Raw genomic sequence first — 20,000 nt, 5'->3', positions numbered from 1 at the left:
TAAGACCAGCCAATTAAGGTTAAAGGATAAAGACCATATAGATAAAATGCACCAATCTGAATCATATTTTAGGTCTCAAAGATGTCAGATTGAATATTAAATCTCCTTAAATATTAACTTTAATCTGTTTTGCTGTGACAGAGTTGTTCATGGATATTACAGCTGACGTGTGAAATCTCCAGGGGGCAACTCAAACAAGCAAACAAAGCCAGCATTAAGAAAACATTATTTACAATTTGGCACAAATGGATAATTGACTCTTATTTAGTCTAGCTTTTTTTAGAGAATAAAGCTGCTGAAAAATAACTGCTCATGCCTAAAGAGGAATAAAATCAAGTAAGAGAAGGCATTTAGACAACTCGGGCACTATCTCAGAGTCTTTTATTGGATATTTAATTTTTTTTAAAAAATGTACCAGCTGTTCTATTTCTCATCAAACAGGCAGAGAATATACTTCTGGGGGAAATAAACATGGCTGATAGTTCAGTTAATACCTACAAATGCCTAATTTTAGTAGAAATACAGAGCAGCAACATGGTTATCTATGAGTGTGTTGTTACGTGCATTTCTTATTTGAGTTACATCAAAGCTTTGGAACACTTATCTTAACTCTTTACCCCTTTAAAGCCTACTAGGAGTAACCCTTAAAGCTCTTTTCTGAACTTAGTGATTTCTGTCATATTTCAGGCCTAAATGACTGAGTTTGCATTAGGGCTGCCACGATTAGTCAACTAGTCACGATTACGTCGACTATCAAAATCATCGACAACAAATTTTATAGTCGTCGCGGCGTTTGAAGCTTTTTAATATCCTGAAAGATGCAGGAATAAGCAGACTGAAACAGAAGATGGCAGCAATGCATCTACAAGGATGCCAGCTGCCGTTAAATGCCGAAGAAGAAGAAGAAGCTGTCTTCTGTATCGTAGCTTTGTCCAAATTCAGAGACCACATCCTTCTGAGGCCGATTACGTTACGAAGACACAATGAAATTTGAGGACCTCTCCAAATGCGTCCTCCTTTTCCCCAGATTTGAAGGATGGGTCAGGTGTATGCTTCCGGCCCAACCTATTCCAAAATTCATACTATGGCTCAGCCAATTCCAGTTTCCAACAATGGCGGCAGCTACTTAGTTTTAATATTACTCTTTCTGGGTCACAAAATAAACTTTTAAGATATTTTCAGGTGAGAATGTAGCTGTGTGAACTTCAAATATCTGCTCGATTTATCAACACATCACATATTTGCAAAAGTGCTCCGACGTTTTCAGACACATCTGTTACCCACCAGCTTGATAGCTGACCGGGTGGTCAAGGCTCACTCGAGACGGCGAGAACACCGAACTTCCGGCACATCGTTGTCAGACCCCCGCAGTCTTTCACTACTCAGGTTAAACATGATATATGAGTCACTTAGACTTTTATTTGTTCCTGAGTAGTTCTAGTTTTCACACAGCTGAATAAACATCAAACAGAAAATTGATTAAACAGTGAGATGGTAGAGAATTTATTCCAGTGTCCTGTTATATTTTAGGGAGCAAAGAGCAGACGGCTGAGTTTATTAAACCCCACCGAGACAATCTGCAAATTTCATTAAAATTTAATAAACTATCATCTTGTCTTTATTTTCAGTTAGAACATACTTTAAACACTTCAAGCTGTAAGCTAATGATTATATGAGAGCAGATGCATGCTGGTGTAATAAGCTGTAGTTTTACGTCCAATGGATGCATGATCTGATTAGTCGACTAATCGCAAAAATAATGACTAGTTGACTATCAAAATAGTCGTTTGTGGCAGCCCTAGTTTGCATTAGACGTTAACGAGGGTGGCCTCTGCATGTGCAATGGTTGTTTTAATTGATATATACTGAGCTGTCAAAACTTATCATTAAGGGTACTGGGCAGGTTGTGAAATGTCATCTTTATGGGGTGAAAGAGTTCAAACAAGAATGAGATCATTTCATTCTTTTCTGCACCTTCAGTTCACCGGAGCTGCTCCAAACTGCAAAAGTGCTTCTCTTTCCCATCTGTGGCACACTGGCCATCAGTGGTGTTCACTTTTCTTGAGATTTAAGGGCAGAGATATGGGGTTTAATAACTTTGAATGGCTGTGTACAACATAACTGTCACTGTCACCCTCTGAATTAACCTTCATGATATTTTAACCGAAGCATCCTGATCTTGCATTTAAAACACAGGACTTGTGTTGTGTACAAGCTTCGTGTGAAAACGTGCTGGCAAAGATGAACAATAGACACGGTGCCTAAAACCAAGAGCCTTGCAGTACATGTCAGCTGATCTGTTTCATACTCTTAACATACATGATTGAGTTTATTTCTTTGAGGAATATGTGAAGCTGGGCAGTAGAATATAGGGGAAGAACAACAGAAGGAGGTAACATGCTCTTGGGTTGTATTTGAATTAAATTGTTTTAATTCAATTGTGTGCGAGATGGTAACGTGTAAGAAGGTGATTATGTATTTGTTGGCATGCTCTGATTTCTGTATTGAGGATCTACCACCCGATTACATGATTTTAATTAAAACACATTTTTTTTGTTTTATTTGTGATTATAAAATGTTTATTTTCAATGTACATTATGATTAAGAAATAAACTAATCTAAGTTATGTACGAAATTACGTTCTCTTTCTCATGTGACAGATTGAATTCGTGACAAATGACGACGTTTACTTTGAGAACAGTAATACACATTGTGAGGCACTGTCAGGTTATAGGAACACATGAAATGATGTCTTCTTTACTTGGACAGGGACTAGAAGTGCAATTAAACCTTACACTCACTGGCCACTTTATTAATTACACCTGGCCAACTGCAAATTAAGGCAAATATCTCATCAGCCAACCAAATGGCAGAAAATCAGTGAATTTAGTCAAGTCAGCTGTATTTGTATAGCACATTTAAAAGACATCAAGTGTCGGCCAAAGTGTTGAACAGAGGGGTAAAAGATAGAATTAAAGTAAATGAGGTATGACCAAGATGACCTGCTCAAGTTCAAACTGAGCATCTGAATGGAGAACAAAAGTGATTTACAAGTCCCTTTGATCTAGACTGATTTTAAGAACAATACTAGGTGTTTTAAAAAAGGTGTTACACATTAAACATAAACAGATATCCCTATCACTTATGTGTAGTTATTTATGAGTCCTTACAGAGATAACATAACTACGCTGTTTGAAAATGATCTTGTTTTATTGTCACAAGTCATGGATTCCTTGATTATGTGCTGGCTGGTTGTGTTCCTGGTGTTCCATGTAAGTATTACCAACAGGGAAGTTGCCAAGTGCCCGCTGGTGAACAGACTGTGAAACCTCAACACTCACAACATAATTGAAGGGTGTTTCTCCCATCTCTTCCTTACGATTTTAATTTTTGGGGGCATTAAAAATGCTAATACCGATATACCAGTCTGGCTCTACTTTGAACTTGACATGACTGTTGGAGCCAGGCAGCCTGATCTAAGTATTTCAGAAACTGCTGATCTATTGGGATTCTCCCACACAACTATCTCTAGAGTTTACAGAGAATGTCTGAAAAAGAGAAAATATCTAGTGAGTGGCATTTCTTGTGGGTGAAAATATGTTGATGAGAAAGGTCAGGGGAGAACAGCCAGACTGCTTTCAAGCTGAAAGGAAGACAACAGTAACTTAAATAGCCACTAGTTGCAACTAAGGTATGCAGAAGAGCATCAGCAGAAGACCACACTGAGTGCTGCACCTGTCAGCTAAGAACAGTAAACTGAGGTTAGTTTGCATAGGCTCACCAGAATTGAACAACAGAAAGTTAGAAAACATTGCCTGGGCTGGTGAGTCTAGATTTCTGCTGTGACATTTGGATGGCAGGTTCAGAATTTGGAATAAACAACATAAAAGCATGGATCCGTCCTGGCTTGTATCAATCGTTCAGGCTGCTACTGGTGCTGTAAAGGTGTGGGAGATATTTCTTCCCAAATTTGGGCTGATTAGTACCTGAGCATTGTTTAAATGCCACAGCCTAACAGAGTATTATTTCTCACCATGTCCATCCCTTTAAAACCACGTGTAAAAATTTTCTAGAGGGTAATCTTGCCTGGGTCAGTATACCCAGGGCCCGTTTGCACACAAGTAGGCTACTTGCTTTCATGGACAAAACGTGCCAAGTATTTTTAGTGATTTTTTTTCCATTATGTATGTTTTTTCTCTTTTTTTTAAGCATGCACTTTTGATGGAAGCGAATAGCTTTATTATGTTGTGGCATGCTAGTCTCCTGCTTCAAGTCACACGCACTGTGACCCAGATTGTTTACAGTGAGTATCTTATCTTGTTATCTCTGGGTTTGGCTGCAGCTCAAAAAAGAAGGAAAAAAACGCACTTATCGCTTTATCTTGTTTATCTGGTATAAGAAACAACACATGCTGTAAGATATCAGTCTATTCCTCCTCGGTGATTCAAACGCACCTCCTTCCCGGGCAAAGCCCCTGAACCTGATTTGGAATCAGCCGTGCAGAGTCAATAGGGCCGCTGAGAAAATGCATTGTCGGGGTTTCTTCAGTTCCGCCCCGCAACATGCATAACGATGTTCTCGGCCAGTGAGAACGCTGCGCTTGGTAGAGGTTGTTTATGTGGAGTGCTCGGTAAGGGTTCCGCCCACTGAGGTATCTCCGATCGCAGGGCAGACAGGCAGAGAGTGTAAAATGGCGCACAGCTGTCGGTGGCGGTTCCCTGCTCGGCCCGGAGGGAGCAGCAACTCCGGTACCGGGAGGAGAGCGGGCCGAATCAGGGTTACTGCCTCTTTGCGGAGTGTCTCGGGAGCCCACCCTAATGCAGCTGGGCTCGGACCCGGGTTTGATGCTGCACTACAGGTCTCTTCGGTTATCGGGAGCAACCTGCAGAAATTTCGGGATGTTTTGGGGGAATCGAGCGACTCTAGCAGCACGGAGGTAAGGACGGGGATGACCCGGGAGCATCGGTAAGACAGCTGCGGGGCCAGAGTTCACGCGGAGGACCGCTGGTTACATGTGAGGCAGGGAGCTAACGGTTACTGTACCCAAACGTTGACCATCTTTCCGTCTCCCTGACGCTTAGTGTGGCTCTGAGCAAACTTGTCATTGCCAAGATGCTCAGTTAACTTTGAGTTGGTTATGTGGCCTTAAACTCTACAGTAACCCGTTACAGCGTTAACTTTAGTTAGAAGCAAGAAAAAACGCCAAATTATTTTATAGATATCTAGTCTCCACAGCTCTACTGGAAAGAAAGTTTTCTGCTCCTCAGTGCAGGAGTGTGAGGACGGGCTACATCCACTCAGTTTTGGGTGAACCAGTGCTAACGCTAGCTCGGCCAGAAGAAACCTCGGTGTTCCAACGCTATTACAACATACAGTACATGTAACAAACAACAGCGATACTAGTTTATTTGGTGACCAATGTATATGGCGTAACTAAGGTGGGATTACTAGTTAGCAAGTTGTTATTAGCCTGGTATGAAGCCTTCATGCCTGCTTTCAAAATCATAAACACTAACACGGTAAAAGTTACCGTTAACATATTAGCTTTAATGTTAACCCACTGCAACTAACCAGCATTTAAACACGTTTTTAATAAATGGTGGCGTCCCTGCGGTGTAACAGCACCGTAGCTTCATGATAGCGTGTTATGTGTTTGAAAACAAGACATGTCAACTTGAAGGAGGTGAGAGTACACAATTGTGGTTTCTAACTAGCTAACGTGAACTTAGCGTCTGTCTCCAGCGAGAACGGCTACTCCTTATTCACTTTACCTTTGCCCCAGCTCTCTATAAGGTTATCTTTGCCAGCTAAATAGCTTCGTATTTGCTCCGAGGACTGGCTGTTTGAGGTGAGGTGTCAACCTCCCAACGTAGCTGCTCGGTTAGCTCGCACGTTAGCTGTCTACATCTTACAGCTAAAACTACACCACCATTCTTCTCCTCCTCTCCGTGAGCGGCGTTATAAAGTTGCAGTTTTGCCCGGGAGGTTGCTGCGTTCCTCCCCGATTAGCATATTGCTACGTAGCGGGTTAAAGCATCGGAGCTAAACTTGGCTGAGCTCATGCTCCAAACGAAATCAGATCTATTGCTGTTTAGTTTTAAGCTAGGGCAGCTACCATGCTACGCACTACGTCGCGCTAGCCATCGGGGCTATTGCTGATGCATAGGAAAATGGGAGGTGGACATGTTTTCCCCTTCTCTGCACAGTCAGTGCGTAGCTAGTACCAAAATAATATCGGGTTTATAATGTTCTGAGATGACGCCTGATACACAGCTACACGGCGTTTGGCCGTTATTGAGTGTATATGTGTATAAGGTTTAGTGTGTGAATTCGCCGTGTTTTATCAGAGCAGTGGCTGGTGACAGTGCGCATGCAGGGCTGGCTACAATAACAACGAGCCCCTTCTTGACGGACCTTGTGATGTGGGGGTGTGTTCGCCTTAGCGAACTACCATCTTCCTTCTTCATGATGAGCAGCATGCGTTCATTGCAGTGGGAGTACACCGTGTGGGGATGTTTACCACCATCCAGTCTCAACATGGACCACTACTTATTTGTTGTTTGTTTTTTACTAAAGCACAGCAGTATGTGCATGTTTGCTCCTGAGACGTTTAGCTGTAGTTTAAAAAAATTATTTTTGTTCTCACATTTGACATTTGGAATCTCCCTTTGGACAATATAATACATTTTATTATTATGTAGCTGCAGGGGGTTATGGAGTATTGAAAAGTAGTTAATAATAGTTTATTGAAATTTTAAGAGAAAGTTTAATTTATTTTTTAAACTGAAATAATATATGCGAGTCCATGATTGGACCATTAAATCCTCTAAACTGCTTTATTTACTTTTGGAGTGCATTTGTACTAAATCAGTGTTACATGGCCCATGGAAACACTAACTTTACTGACTAATTTTGTGTTTAAATGGCTTTTTAAGCTTTTTCGCTCCCTCCCTTTTTTACTTTGGAGCACTGATAATGTATGTGTAGAGAGATTTGTCTGTAACACCCTAGGGCAGCTTAAGTTGTATGAAGATTTCTGACACAGCATAGTGATTTTTTGGGGTGTGACTGTGCACGTAAGCATAGGTTGTCCAGAAATGGTTAAGGCAAAGAGTTCTCCCATTTTTGTCCAACTGATAAGAAAGCATGCTATTTTGGGCCTTACCCAAGAGCATTATATTATTAAGAAATGGCTTTACTTATTAACAGTTCCTCCTGCTCTGTGTATCAGTTTATAGCATTAGTTTAGGATGCGTGGAGACAGACTGGATCATTAATTCCCCTTGGAACCTGAATCCTATGGAAGTTGTGGACACAGCATGGTGATTTCATTGAGAATCAGTGTAGTGCTTGTCTGGCCAGATCTAGGCAGGATTGTTCAGGCTCACTGCAGCCTGCTGAGTGCACAGGGCGACCCTGAACAGAGCGCCAGCCGGACACTCTCCTGCCCCTCCTTCCTTCATCCAGGCAGAAAAACCCAAATCCACTTCAGACACACACCACCCTGTCTGAGAGGCAGAGGAACTTTTCTTCTGACAGCTGCCACTTTGGAATGGATTACTAAGCCTATTGGGGTGGCTCAAAAGGGTGCTTGTTGGCTGTTGCTGTCCAAATTTGGCATTTATTAGCTTTTGTATGTCTGCTGGGAATTCATCTTCTTGATCTGGCCAAATTGTTGGTTCTTTTTTTTTTTAATAATCTAATGTAGTCCACATTGATCTTTGTTTCTAAAAGTGACTTTAAAACCCATACAGCCTTAACCCAAGTCATGCTGTTCTGACTTTTTTTTTTTTTTAAACATAATTTTTTCTTTTTCGTTCTTGGTCCATTACATCTTGCCTTCTGCTGCCTCCTCTTTACTCTCATGTAATTACCAGTGTTTAATCATTCATACAAAACTACAGCTCAATAGATGTATCAACCTAAATGTCTCTTTGCCTCACTGGTTTGAAAGAAATGGTGTGTTTGAGCGGAAGGCGCTTGGGTCCAGCAGGTGTTTGGCCTATTTAAATAGAAGACCACCGCCACCCATACACACACCCCTCCTCCTGGACCTTTCTTACCCATCCCCGAGACATCGTGTGGATTGGAGCAAGAGCTTTGTGTCTGCTTTTATTCCAGCCCTCACAAAGTGCGGCGGCTGAAAGAGCGCAGGCAGGGATATCAAAGGGTGCAGGGCAACCCTCCCCACCCACCTCCCAATGGGATAACGCTGGGTGGAGAATTAGTTACAGACCCTCCCACCCCTCCCATCCACAGCTTTATTCAGCTACAGCGGGCGGCAAGGAGCTTTCACCTCTGCTTTTAGAGTTGCCTGACTGGGAGAAAGGCGGCAATTGTGTCGTCTTTCTTACTCTTTGTGCGTGTGGGTGCGCTTGTGTGTGTGTGGTGGTAGGGGTGTCCCTCAGACTTTATGTCCCTCATTGCAATCAGGAGTAGGCGTGTCTGCTTTGTCTTTATTTTGATTAAAACTTTAATTCAAGCTGCCTCCTTAGATGGTTCAGAGGGAATGTGTGTTTGTGTGCCAGCCTGTGCAAGTGTTACTATGTTTGTGTGTTTGTGTAGAGAACAACACTCTGCCCCCCCCCTCCCCAAGCAATCAGTCTGTTTGCCTTTGTCCACTGACAGTTTCCTCGTTTCCTCACATGTGAGGTGTGGAAAGTCAAGGTACCCCAACACGGGAGTGTGTTTGTTTTGGTCTGCACGCTGTTGAACAAATGTGAAGCAGTTGCACTTAGTGTTTGGACACTTGAAAAAACAAATGCCCACCTTTTGCTCAGTGCTGACAGGGAGGGTCACAGAGCAGTGTCACTGCTTTCCCTGCTGAGACCTTCTTGAACAGATATGTCATCACAGACATATAGGGTTATGAGCTCATTGCCAGTTTGCATTTCTAGGAGCAGAGCATGGTGTCTGTGCCGTAAATCTAAAGGAAAGCTTCCAGGAATGAGTCAACAAAATGTTTTTTTTTTCTAGACTACCGGGGAAGAATGACTTCCTATAGAGTGTCTATTAGCGTCAGAATAACCCTGGAAAACCTATAAATCTATATGACATCCCTTTCCTGTCCTCCTTTTGCTCCTCATCACTTGTTCAGATGTCTGAAAGTGGGTAACTTCTGAGTTTAAATGGAGCTTACGTAAATTTGATGATATTTCCACACAAATAGTGTATGTGATTTTTTTTATTTTATTTAATTTAATGTTTTTTGCAGTCAGGGTAAGGCGAGGATCAATAAGGTAGCTCCTTTGACTGAGGCCCTTTCCACACTGCAGCTGTGTCTGGCATTGGCTTCCGGCTTAAATCCTTGTTCTAGTAATTAGTTTTGTCCAACTGCTTCTTTATCCACTTTCTTCTTTAGCTTATTGCATTTAATACACTTGTATGTAACTGCCAGGTAAATGCATCAAAATAGTCTCTATTATAGAATATCACATTAACATAAAACTATGTGCTTCTCCATGTTGCTGCTAATGTCGATGGAGGTTCAGCCTTACATGCAGAAATCAGTGAAAATTAAGACCCTGGGATGCCAGCACCTTTCATAAACATAGAAAAACACATAAAAGTCATAAGCTGTCATGAAACTGCGACTGATTATATGAGTAGCGGTTAGGTTTTCCGGTAAGATCTTGATGTGGTAGGTGTTTGGGTAGCTGCAGAGTATGCTAATGTGTTTGTTACTGACCTGTGAATCGTCACTTGTGACAGCAGTTGTTTGCTTGTTGTAAACTTTTTTACTGCCCATCAGGTATATTTAACATTACAGCCAACCGTGCTCATTAAATGACTGGCGCGTTTTAAAGCAGAAATATCAGCTGTGAACTAAAGTGTTTTTAGTATGAGTGAGAGAAGTTTATTACGAAAAAGTTTTTTTAACTTAAAAATGGCCTTATTTTATTTTCTGCCATATATATTGCAACAGTGGCGGATGCTCATATTAAACATGGTAAAAGTAAGGATTTCAGCACATGTGCAAATAATCCCTCTGACTCAAATACTCACTTACACTCACTTTTTTTTCTACTCTTGGCTCTGTTTGATATAGATAGGGGGATACCCTTAATATAGTCATCTCAGGCGCAGCAGACTCCTCCAGCAATTCTGTTTATGATGCAGAGCCAGGTAGAAGAAATTTGCTTGAAAGAGAAATGATCTTAAAAAAAAAAACTTCTTTCAGGAAGAGAGTGAACTGAGGGGCTGGCCTGAAGCTCAGCATGAGATAAAAAAACCCCCCAAAAAAACAACATGATTTGTTTTTACTGCAAATCATGCACGACCACTATTGGTGCTGGGTAGGGGTTTAGAGTTGATATCTAGTCATAGTGGTAATTCACTTGAAAAAGGTGAGACAAACAATAAAAGGGAAAGGTTGTGGCCATGGTTAAAGCTTGCAAAGGTTTGCTGCAGATTCTAGTTTCAGGTGGGAAATGAACCCTTCTCAGCACCTCCCAGCCTTCTTTATGAAGCGTTGTACATCTCTTCCTTACTTTCTCCACTGAATTTAAATATTCATTGTAAAGTAAAGTCAGTAAATCATTAGGGAACATGCTGACAAATCACAGTAAGATTTTTTTACTTTTTTCTATACATATTCTGCTTCTATTATTTTGTCTGCTTTTGCTGTTCCGCCTGCCTAAAAGTGTAACTTTGGTTAGCAAGGGCTAACTTACAGTAGGTGGTTAGAATTGCTCTTGTTTTGCTAAATCTGGAATTTAAGAAACCTATCCAAAAAAACCAGAGAGATGCCGTTTGGAAACCCACCTGTTTAGCAAGGAATACGTTTTGTAGATCAAAGCTGGGTTTATACCCTGCCTTAGAAACAGATCCATCATCTGCAGCCCGTCATCTGTAGTCAGTTTGATTTCTCCTAAATGCTGTCTTATAAGGCGGTGAAAGTCCCATTAGCTTTGTCAAAGTGCAAAAAGCTCTGTCAGAGTGATACAGAGAAATAAACCTCCAACCCAATTCCTATCTGTTTCACACCTGTCAGGGACAGTCCCTTGCACGTCCTGACAAAATTAATGATGCTTCTGTCATGAATCAGATTGGTTTCCCTTGCTCCAGCTTTAAGTAATTTATATCACTTAACTCATGTATGCATTGATCAGTAAGATGAAAAATGACAGACCAGCAGGGAAGTAAAACTGCTCAGGATTTCACACGGTGAGAGCGACGGCAAAAGCGAGCAAAGATGAAGGGTGCTCTTCAGCTTAAGAGATAAAGGGGAAGGGGGAAAAAAACAACAACAAAAAAGACAAACTCTGGTCTTTCCAGTAACCTCTTTCATCACTTGCACGTCGCACGACAACGTAGTACAAAACACTTCACCTCAGTAGTATACTACGGTGTTTGTTTACTTCTTGAAGTTACCTCCCTGTGCCTGCACTGCTATTGAGCTCATGGTGAGCTGCATGTTCCACGCGCTGCTGCTCAGTGCTTGTCAGTCAGTGGGAGCGAGCTAGCAATGAGTGACTGACTGACTGAATGTGCGTTAGGAAGCATGGCAGAGAGCAAGCAAGATTAAGAGTGGCGGGGGGAGGAAAGGGGAGTCTTGTCTTGTGTGTGGGAGGCATGTTTAGATTGGGATTTAGCAAGCTTCTGCACGAGCATGTTCAAAACCTCATCCCCTTTCATCCTCACTGCTCCCAAGAGAGCGGTGCGCTCCCTCCGTTGTTGATGGTGCATGTGGTCAAGATGCTGCTTCCTTGTCTCTTTTCTCTCCTCCTCTCCCTCCTCCCACGACCCTCCTCCTTTAGCTCGTCGAGCTTGCTGGTTTGCCTTGTCTTTGCTCCCCTCCCCCCATTTTCACTCCTGTGTTCTGCTTGTTTACATCTTGATGTGCAGCTCATGCAGGGGGGTGTGCTATCCCCCACCCCCCACCCCGCCCACCAAACTGTGTATGTGTGGCTGACAGAATTAGTACATGATCACAAGGGTGTGTGTGAGTGAATGTGGGAGTGAGTGAGTGTGTGAGTGAGTGAGTGAGTGAGTGAGTGAGTGCAGGTACATGCGTCTGTGCTGCCTGCCCTACGCACTTGCCTCTGGCAAAGTACGCTGTAATGTCATTGACTGCTCACATTATCACAGCGACTCAGTGCTGTCCATCGGTACTCCCCCCCCGCTCCGCTCTGCAACAAACACCAACCCAGAGCACCAGTTTGCTCAGAGAGGAGGATGCTACAATTACCGTGAGAAGAGGGTGAAATACAAACAGAGCGAAGCATAAAAAAGGGGAGGAAAAAGAAAAGCTTGAATGCACCATGAGCAGAGTGGGATGCTTAGATAAATACTGCAGGCCAGGAAAAACAGCGGTATTGATGTCTGTTATTGTTGTTTGTTTATATGTGGAACAGCTGAAAACCGGCATTTGAGCACACATTAATGCTTCTTATGCTTTCTAATTAGATCCTACAGTTTGTCGTGCGTCTCAGCCACATGCAGCGTGTGTAACTCTTAAATGGTGCAAAGCAGTTTGCATGTAATTTTGCACTTACACTTAGATCGCAGCTGCTCTACAAACTGGGCCAGCGAGACCTTTATTGCATCCCCACGTGCTGCTATAAATAAACATGACGAAATGACACACTCACCTCCACTCTTAAGCACATTGATTGTAAGAAGTAGTAGCACACAGAGGAGCCCAAAGATGCTAATCATCACTGAGGGATTTTTTCTTTTCTGTTGCACTTCTCAAGGGTACATTGAGACATGAGAGGAAGGATACATTTACTATGCCAGAGTGGAGCTTACATAATTTCCCAAAATATTGAAATTAATTCAATATTACTGAGTAATTAAAGTCACATCATTTGGCAGTTATTAACCATGGATGAAATGTTTTATGGTGAAACATATCAAAGTTTCATGCTAAAATTGCCTAAACTGATATATTTTTAACATGTGACCATGATTCAGTGTCTGAATTCAGCTAAAGGCACAGATGTATCTAAGTGAATCCAAAGCTCAGACTGCTCTGGCTCAGCCTTAAAGCCACACTTTACATTTTTGCTCCTCTTGTTGAAAAGATGCCACTAATGTGTATTTGCTCTGCACTTCAGGCCTCATTGTCTTTTGTGCCTCTTTGCTCTGTCTGCCTGTGTAAGTGCTGTAACTCAAGGAGCAGGAGTACATTGCTATGTGTTAGTCACCCAGTAAGATTTAGACGTCTGTGGTGGTTTGAGTCTTCTCAAACGTTAGGCATGCTATTCCAAAAACCAGAAAAATATGAGAGCACCAGAGTAAGCTAGAGTAGTCTGTCTTCGGGCGATCGTGGCTCAAGAGTTGTGTGTTCATCTTGTAATCGGAAGGTTGCCGGTTCGAGCCCCGGTTCGGACAGTCTCGGTCGTTGTGTCCTTGGGCAAGACACTTCACCTACCGCCTACTGGTGATGGCCAGAGGGGCCGATGGCGCGATATGGCAGCCTCGCCTCTGTCAGTCTGCCCCAGGGCAGCTGTGGCTACAACTGTAGCTTGCCTTCACCAGTGTATGAATGTGAGAGTGAGGGGTCCCGAAAAGCGCTGTATAAATGCATTCTATTACTATTCAATAATGACTCAAGTGTTGCTCATCTAGGCCATCTCACTGTTATGTACTATGATTAATGCTCTAAATATGGTCTGTTCCTGTATTTTAGCATTACAAAATGGTGTGATCACAGGCAACTCATCTTTTTCCCTTTCTTGTGTTGTAGGAAGAAGCATTTGAAGGATTTGGACCGGTTGTTGAACAGAAGCGAGTACAGAGCCCTTCAACAACTTCCTCAGGTAAAATTTTAACTCGTCTTGGCTACCAGGGACTTTATAGTCAGTTTGAGATGACTCTACCTGTACAATTTTTCTATAGGTGTTGCTGTTTGTGCCTGGTTATTTATTTGTTTTTCTGGTTTTATCAGCAGGACCACCTATACAGGAGAAGAAGCCAAGAGGGCGCCCGCCACGGGTCCTGTCCGCCCAGAAAATTGCTGCAAGTCTATCTTCCCCATCATCCTTTCCCTCCCCAACACAGGACAAACCTGAGGGACCTGAAAGACCAGCTGAAAGGGTGAAAAGGCTACCTGGGAGGCCACCTGGGACCGGAGAAAAGAGAAGAGGCCGACCCCCTTCTTCAAGTAGCAAGAAAGCTTGGACTACGGGAAGCCATGCAGCAGGGGAGGACACCAGGCAGGTTGGGTTTGAGCTGGACACAGAGGAGGACAAGGACAGAAAGGGTGGCAAGAAGGTGGCAGTGGGCTCTACTCAGCCACATGATACTGAGGCGAGGTTTTCCAAAGGTGGACGGGGTGAATCCAAAGTTACCAACCTGAAGAGGCTGACAGAGACCAAGCTCACCCCTCTGAAGTCACGCCTCAAGACTTTGCCCGGTGTTCCCCGACGCAGACGTGGGCGACCACCATCAGCTGAGAGGCTCAAAGCTGAAGCAGCAGCTGCTGCTGCTGCCCAGCTGTCTACCTCCATTGAATGTGGGGAAGGGAAACATAAAACGTTCAGGATCAGAGGTGGGGCCGCAGAACCACACACACCTCAGCAGCCCATGCTAAGGAGTGTGGATGGCACTGGGGACCAAGACTCTTCCAATCCACCTGCCTCCCCACTTCCCTCCAAGCCAGGCAGAGCGGTGGGCCTCAGAAAAAGCCCTCGACACAGAAAGCCAGTCAGAATCGTCCCCCCGTGTAAGCGCCCTGATGCTACCATCGCCAAACAGCTGCTGGAACGTGCTAAGAAAGGAGCACAGAAGCGACTGGAGAAAGAAGCTGTAGCCATTGGGGGTAGTGGGGGAGGAGCCATTGAAGCTGGCATCAGGAAGACCCCGCTGAAGAACATCAGGCAGTTCATCATGCCCGTGGTCAGCACCGTCTCCCTTCGCATCATCAAAACACCCAAGCGCTTCATTGAAGATGAGGGGAGTTTTGGAACCCCAGCACCCCATACAAAGATACCCCGCTTAGACACAGCCCCTTCATCTGTCTCCACTTCTGCCCAACCTGCCTGCACCATTTCCTCATCCCCTTCTCCTGTGCTTGTCTCCTCTACATCTGCTGTTACTAGCGCTGGTACCACTGCCCCGACTGACTCTCTCCCGCCTCCTTCATCTCCTGCCCCTGTTCCCTCTGTTCCATCAACAGCTGCCGGTCTTCTGAATAGCAGCAACAGCAACACAGCCAATGGGAGATTCAGCAGTAGCGCGCCATCTTGCGGCTCAAGTGCTGTGTCACAGCATTCCTCACAACTCTCTTCTGCAGAGTCTTCCAGGTCCAGCAGCCCGAGCTTGGATGACTCATCGTGCAACTCCCAGGCTTCGGAGGCCACGCAGGCTTTGTCAGAGCCAGAGGATCATTCTCCGTCCTCACAGGGAGAGAGGGAGGCCAACCTGCTACACACCTCACAGCCTGCGTCTCCTCCCTCTGAACCGGAGGCAGAGCATGTGCTGGCAGAGAGGAATCAACGAGGCCGGAGACGGCAGGGGGTCAGCCAGGGGGGTCAGAAACAGAGGGGAAGAGAGACGCTCACCACTGGGATGAAAAAGCCAATCATCAGCCCACCAACAGGAGTGCTGATGTCCTCCTCTGCACTTGTAAATTCCCAGCAAGCTTCATCCACAGCTTCTTCGTCTTCTTCACCTCCCCCTCTCCTCACCCCTCCACAGCCTCCCCAGTCAACCTCCACTGGTACAGCTGCTATTAGTGAACACCACCCCCAGTCGTCTTGGATGCCTCACCCCATCCCACCATTCCTCCCTGGACCATCAGTGCTGCCCAGCTTGTCAGACAAAAGAAGTCGCTCAATTCTGAGAGAGCCCACCTTCCGATGGACATCCCTGTCCCACCCGAAACAGCAGTACTTTTCCTCTGCTAAATATGCCAAGGAGGGCCTTATACGCAAGCCGGTATTTGACAACTTCCGTCCTCCACCTCTCACACCTGAAGACGTCGGGCTGGGTGTTGGTGGGGCAGGGGGAGCTGCTCCGGTTGCATTTCCAGCACCGGTCACCGGAGCAGGAAGTGGGACTCGTCTGTTTGCCCCTCTTCATCCCCACGCTCACCACCAGCACCCCCCATCATCCCGCTTTGACTCACCACTTCAAAAGCGCAGCCCGTTGCTTCGTGCTCCACGCTTTACACCCAGTGAGGCTCACTCTCGGATATTTGAGTCAGTTACCCTGCAGTCATCTTCGGGGAGCAGCCCTGGATCAATCTCCCCACACCAGACGCCACCCAGCTCCACCAGAACCCAGCGGCGTAGGAGACGGCCGGTTCCGGGAACACTGCGTGGCCATCCACGGTCTCCATCCCACTCGATGACCAGACGCAGCAGCCAAATAGGAGGCCAGATGTCCATGGGGAAAGGGGCCTCAGAGATATCTGTGCTGCCAGGCTCTGCCTCCAGTAGTAACCCCAGCTCTTTGCCAGGGGTGTCTGCAAGCCCACTAGCCACTAGTGCCTTAACTTCTGCTCCTTTCAACACTTTCTCCACGGTATCACACGGTATACTGGCCTCACAAGGAACACCCGATAATCGAAGAGGGGCCACTGGAAACCCACCTCCCATGTCAGCTGCATCATCCGGTTCTTCCCCACTTTTCCCTCTCTTTCCTCCCAGTGGCCAAGACACAGGGCGAGGAGCTGGGAAGGGAGGTAAAGAAAAATGTTTGTCCACTCCCCAGGAACCTGCTCAGAAGGAAAAAGAGAGAGATTCTGAGAAAAATCGTGAGAAGGAGAAGGAGAATAAGAGAGAAGGGAAGAAGGATTTGGAGAAAAGAAGTCGGGTTTCTACGCCAGATGGCTCCCCTAATGCACCTTCTAGTCTGTTTACTGTAGATGGGAGGGACTCTGATGGTCTTGCTCCAAAAAAGGCTCCGGGGAGAAAGAAATCAACATCAGCTGACACGGTTTCTGACACCGCTTCCTCAGATGTGCCACCTTCCACTGGTCCTGTGTCCTTTACTAAAGGACGTCTGCCTAAGAAAGGCAGGCTCTCTGAGAAGGGAGCAGAGATGGAGGATGGGGAAAAAGAGAAAGAGAAAAGAAGTACTCCCAGCCAAAATACACCAAGCCTCCCAGTGCATCCCAGCAGACAACAGCTTCCTGTTTCCTCTATTGGAAAAATTTTATCAAATTCAGAGAAACACCCTGTGACTGACAAGCGGGTAGTTGGACTACTGAAGAAGGCCAAAGCCCAGCTCTTTGAGATAAAGAAGAACAAGCTAAAACCTACAGATCAGGCAAAGGTCCAGGTCAGTTTCATGTTCATGCGTCGCCCTCATAGAGTCTCAACAAAAAGACTGTCTGGTTTTCTCATTTAAATCGTATAGTCACAAGCAAATGAGTTTGACATAATGCTATGAATGTTTGCTATAAATAGAAACCTGAGTTTGTACTCAGACTGAAACTTGATAGGAGGAAAGTCCCATGGAGGGTGTTACTTAAGGGGAATTCTCCTCGCTTAATGCATTATGCACAAAACAGCAGTAGCTTTGCTTATGAAAGTCCTTTATGCAGAATCTTCATCTGTTTTTATTTTTTGCTGTTAATATGTCAATTGGGTTTTTAAGGACACGCCTTGTTTCCACATCTTCTTAATCTTCACCTGCACACTGGTCAGATTGTTCACATCTAACGTAACTAACATCTAACAATAAGCTGAACATGCTGTCTTTTTGCATTGCAAGTTTGTGCATTTGTAGGATTGTCTTGCATATTTGTTATCATGATGCTCTTTATGAGTATTCGGTGCACTTTTTGCGGTGGTCTGCAGGGTCAAGAGAGTGATTCGTCGGAGGCATCAGTCCGTGGACCGCGCATCAAGCATGTATGCCGTCGTGCAGCTGTGGCTCTTGGCCGTAACCGGGCGGTGTTCCCTGATGACATGCCCACACTTAGTGCCTTGCCCTGGGAGGAGAGAGAGAAGATCCTATCTTCCATGGGGAATGATGGTGAGACACACCTGCATACTTGAAGTTTACTGAATTGTCTATAAAGTGCAAAAATCAACACTCTTTGGTGTGGATGATATTATTGCTTAGTTGTTTTAAATGGTAAACTTCATGGTAATCTTTAACCGTTTTAATTTTTAAAAAAAGGTACAGAGAATAGTTCAGCTTGTGCAAGACTTGGCTATTCTGGGCGGGGTCTTAATTGGGACTGTGACATGTGTACACTTCTAATACTGCAGAGCAGCGTGAGCTAAATGGTTTTTTATTCATGGCACAAATGTTGTGTCATGAATGAAGTCCTGAAACAGTTTGGAGCACACAATGATGACAGGCTAATCACAGGAGAAGAGAAATTCAATCATTGATGGGCACACAAGTACACAGTGGAGTGGTGATGGAGTGAGAAGCGTTTGGCTGCCCTGTCCCTGTTATTTTGACTGGTCTCATGTCATGTTGTTACATGCGAACTTTTGAGGCGAGATGACCTAATAGTGATGGTCGGGAATTAGGTTAAATACAAAGTGGCTAAAAAATAAGTTGTTATTGATTTATTTTAAAATAAGCCAGAATTTAAGATTCATTCATTTGTTTAAAAAAATAATTTATTTATCAATATTGTAAATTTCTTCATCTTTGCCTTCTTAATAGTGCTATTTTATGACTCTCTCTGTGTTAAACTGTGTGTCAGTAATAATGAAATCCTCCTTTTTTGGATTTTTTTACAGACAAGTCTTCAGTTGCGGGCTCAGAAGAGGCAGAGCCTCAGTCCCCTCCCATAAAGCCACGGGAGACCCGGCAAAAGGCCGTTCAAGAAGCTCCTCCTAAAAAGGGCCGACGGTCGCGGCGCTGTGGCCAGTGCTCAGGCTGCCAGGTTCCAGAAGACTGCGGTGAATGTACCAACTGTCTGGATAAGCCTAAGTTTGGAGGGCGAAACATTAAAAAGCAATGCTGCAAGTGAGTATTATTCCTGACTTGAAGTCAGCAGCTTGACATGCACGTTCTTGGAAATGTAACTATGCTATGTGACAAAATATAATGGGCTGTTACTGTATCCAGCTCGTTCATTATGCTGATGAAGTGGGAGGTATTTGCCAGTGAATACATCTTTTTGGTTTGTTTTCAAAGCTTAGACAATACACTTATAGAGTCAGAGTCGGTCTTAAAATGTCTTCTTCTTCCTCCTTTTCTGTAACTGTAACTAACAAGATTCATTAGATCAACATCCAGCACGAACAGTTGATGGTAGAAGTATAGATGCATCAAAGACATCGTCATTGTGGTGGGAATTAAAGGCAGGATGGAAGCTAAAATTTTGTGAATCTCCTTTTCAGGATGAGAAAGTGTCAGAACTTACAGTGGATGCCCTCAAAGATTCTTCAAAAGCAAGGTAAAGGCAAGAAGGACAAGAAAAAGAGGCCACCGGAAAAGAAAGAGAGCCTCAATCCGGTGAAAGGACCAAACTCGGACTCTGGCCCCAAACCCATTCCTGCTCCAGCAAAAGAGGAACCTCCCCTTAAAAAGAGCCCTCCTCCTCCTCCTCCTCTAAGGCAGGGAGAGGAGAAGTCAAGACAGCCATTATCCAAGCAATCATCGCCAGCCCTCGCATCCTCCCCTGCCCCAGCCGATCCCCCTCAGGCCTCCGCCGCGTCCACAGCCCAGGCTCAGTCTCCCGCACCGATGTCAGAACCCAAGCAGCTCACGGCCCCAAGCGGTGCCCCCGGTAAAAAGGGGCACAAGCCACAGCAACCTGTACCGGCTTCCACCTCCACGTCATCTTCTTCCACTTCATCGTCTTCTTCCTCCTCCTCATCATCTTCTTCTTCCTCCTCCTCCTCTTCCTCCTCTTCATCGTCATCTTCTGCACAAAATTCCCCCTCTCAGTCTACGCAGTCTCAGCCGTCATCACAACAGCAGCAGCAACGGACACTTACCAGTCAGGCATGTTCAAAAAAGGATGCTTCACCCAAGATTTCGCCAAATGAACCCAAGAAAAAAACACAGCCGCTGCAGCAGCAGCTTTCAGCGCAACAGCAGAGCTCAGCTACACTAGTTTCAGATACAGGTAAGTA

The 20,000-nt window shown here is 44.7% G+C and overlaps 1 protein-coding gene across 1 annotated transcript in view; it reads left to right on the top strand.

Annotated features, from left to right (window-relative positions):
- Window positions 1-4,555: 4,555 nt before the first annotated feature.
- kmt2a (lysine (K)-specific methyltransferase 2A) overlaps window positions 4,556-20,000 on the top strand; it is a 34,889-nt gene continuing 19,444 nt past the window's right edge. Inside the window, exons 1-6 of the mRNA XM_080288483.1 lie at window positions 4,556-4,936; window positions 13,694-13,766; window positions 13,895-17,232; window positions 17,754-17,931; window positions 18,657-18,885; window positions 19,263-19,993. Of these exons, the coding sequence (XP_080144609.1) occupies window positions 4,691-4,936; window positions 13,694-13,766; window positions 13,895-17,232; window positions 17,754-17,931; window positions 18,657-18,885; window positions 19,263-19,993 (4,795 nt within the window). The 5' untranslated portion in view covers window positions 4,556-4,690. The remainder of the gene's footprint in view (window positions 4,937-13,693; window positions 13,767-13,894; window positions 17,233-17,753; window positions 17,932-18,656; window positions 18,886-19,262; window positions 19,994-20,000) is intronic.

Source organism: Astatotilapia calliptera, chromosome 14 (genome assembly GCF_964374335.1).
Source record: "Astatotilapia calliptera chromosome 14, fAstCal68.1, whole genome shotgun sequence".
Classification (NCBI taxonomy): domain Eukaryota; kingdom Metazoa; phylum Chordata; class Actinopteri; order Cichliformes; family Cichlidae; genus Astatotilapia; species Astatotilapia calliptera.
The sequence above is the reverse complement of the archived record's forward strand: the minus strand, read 5'-3'. Positions and strand labels throughout refer to the sequence as shown.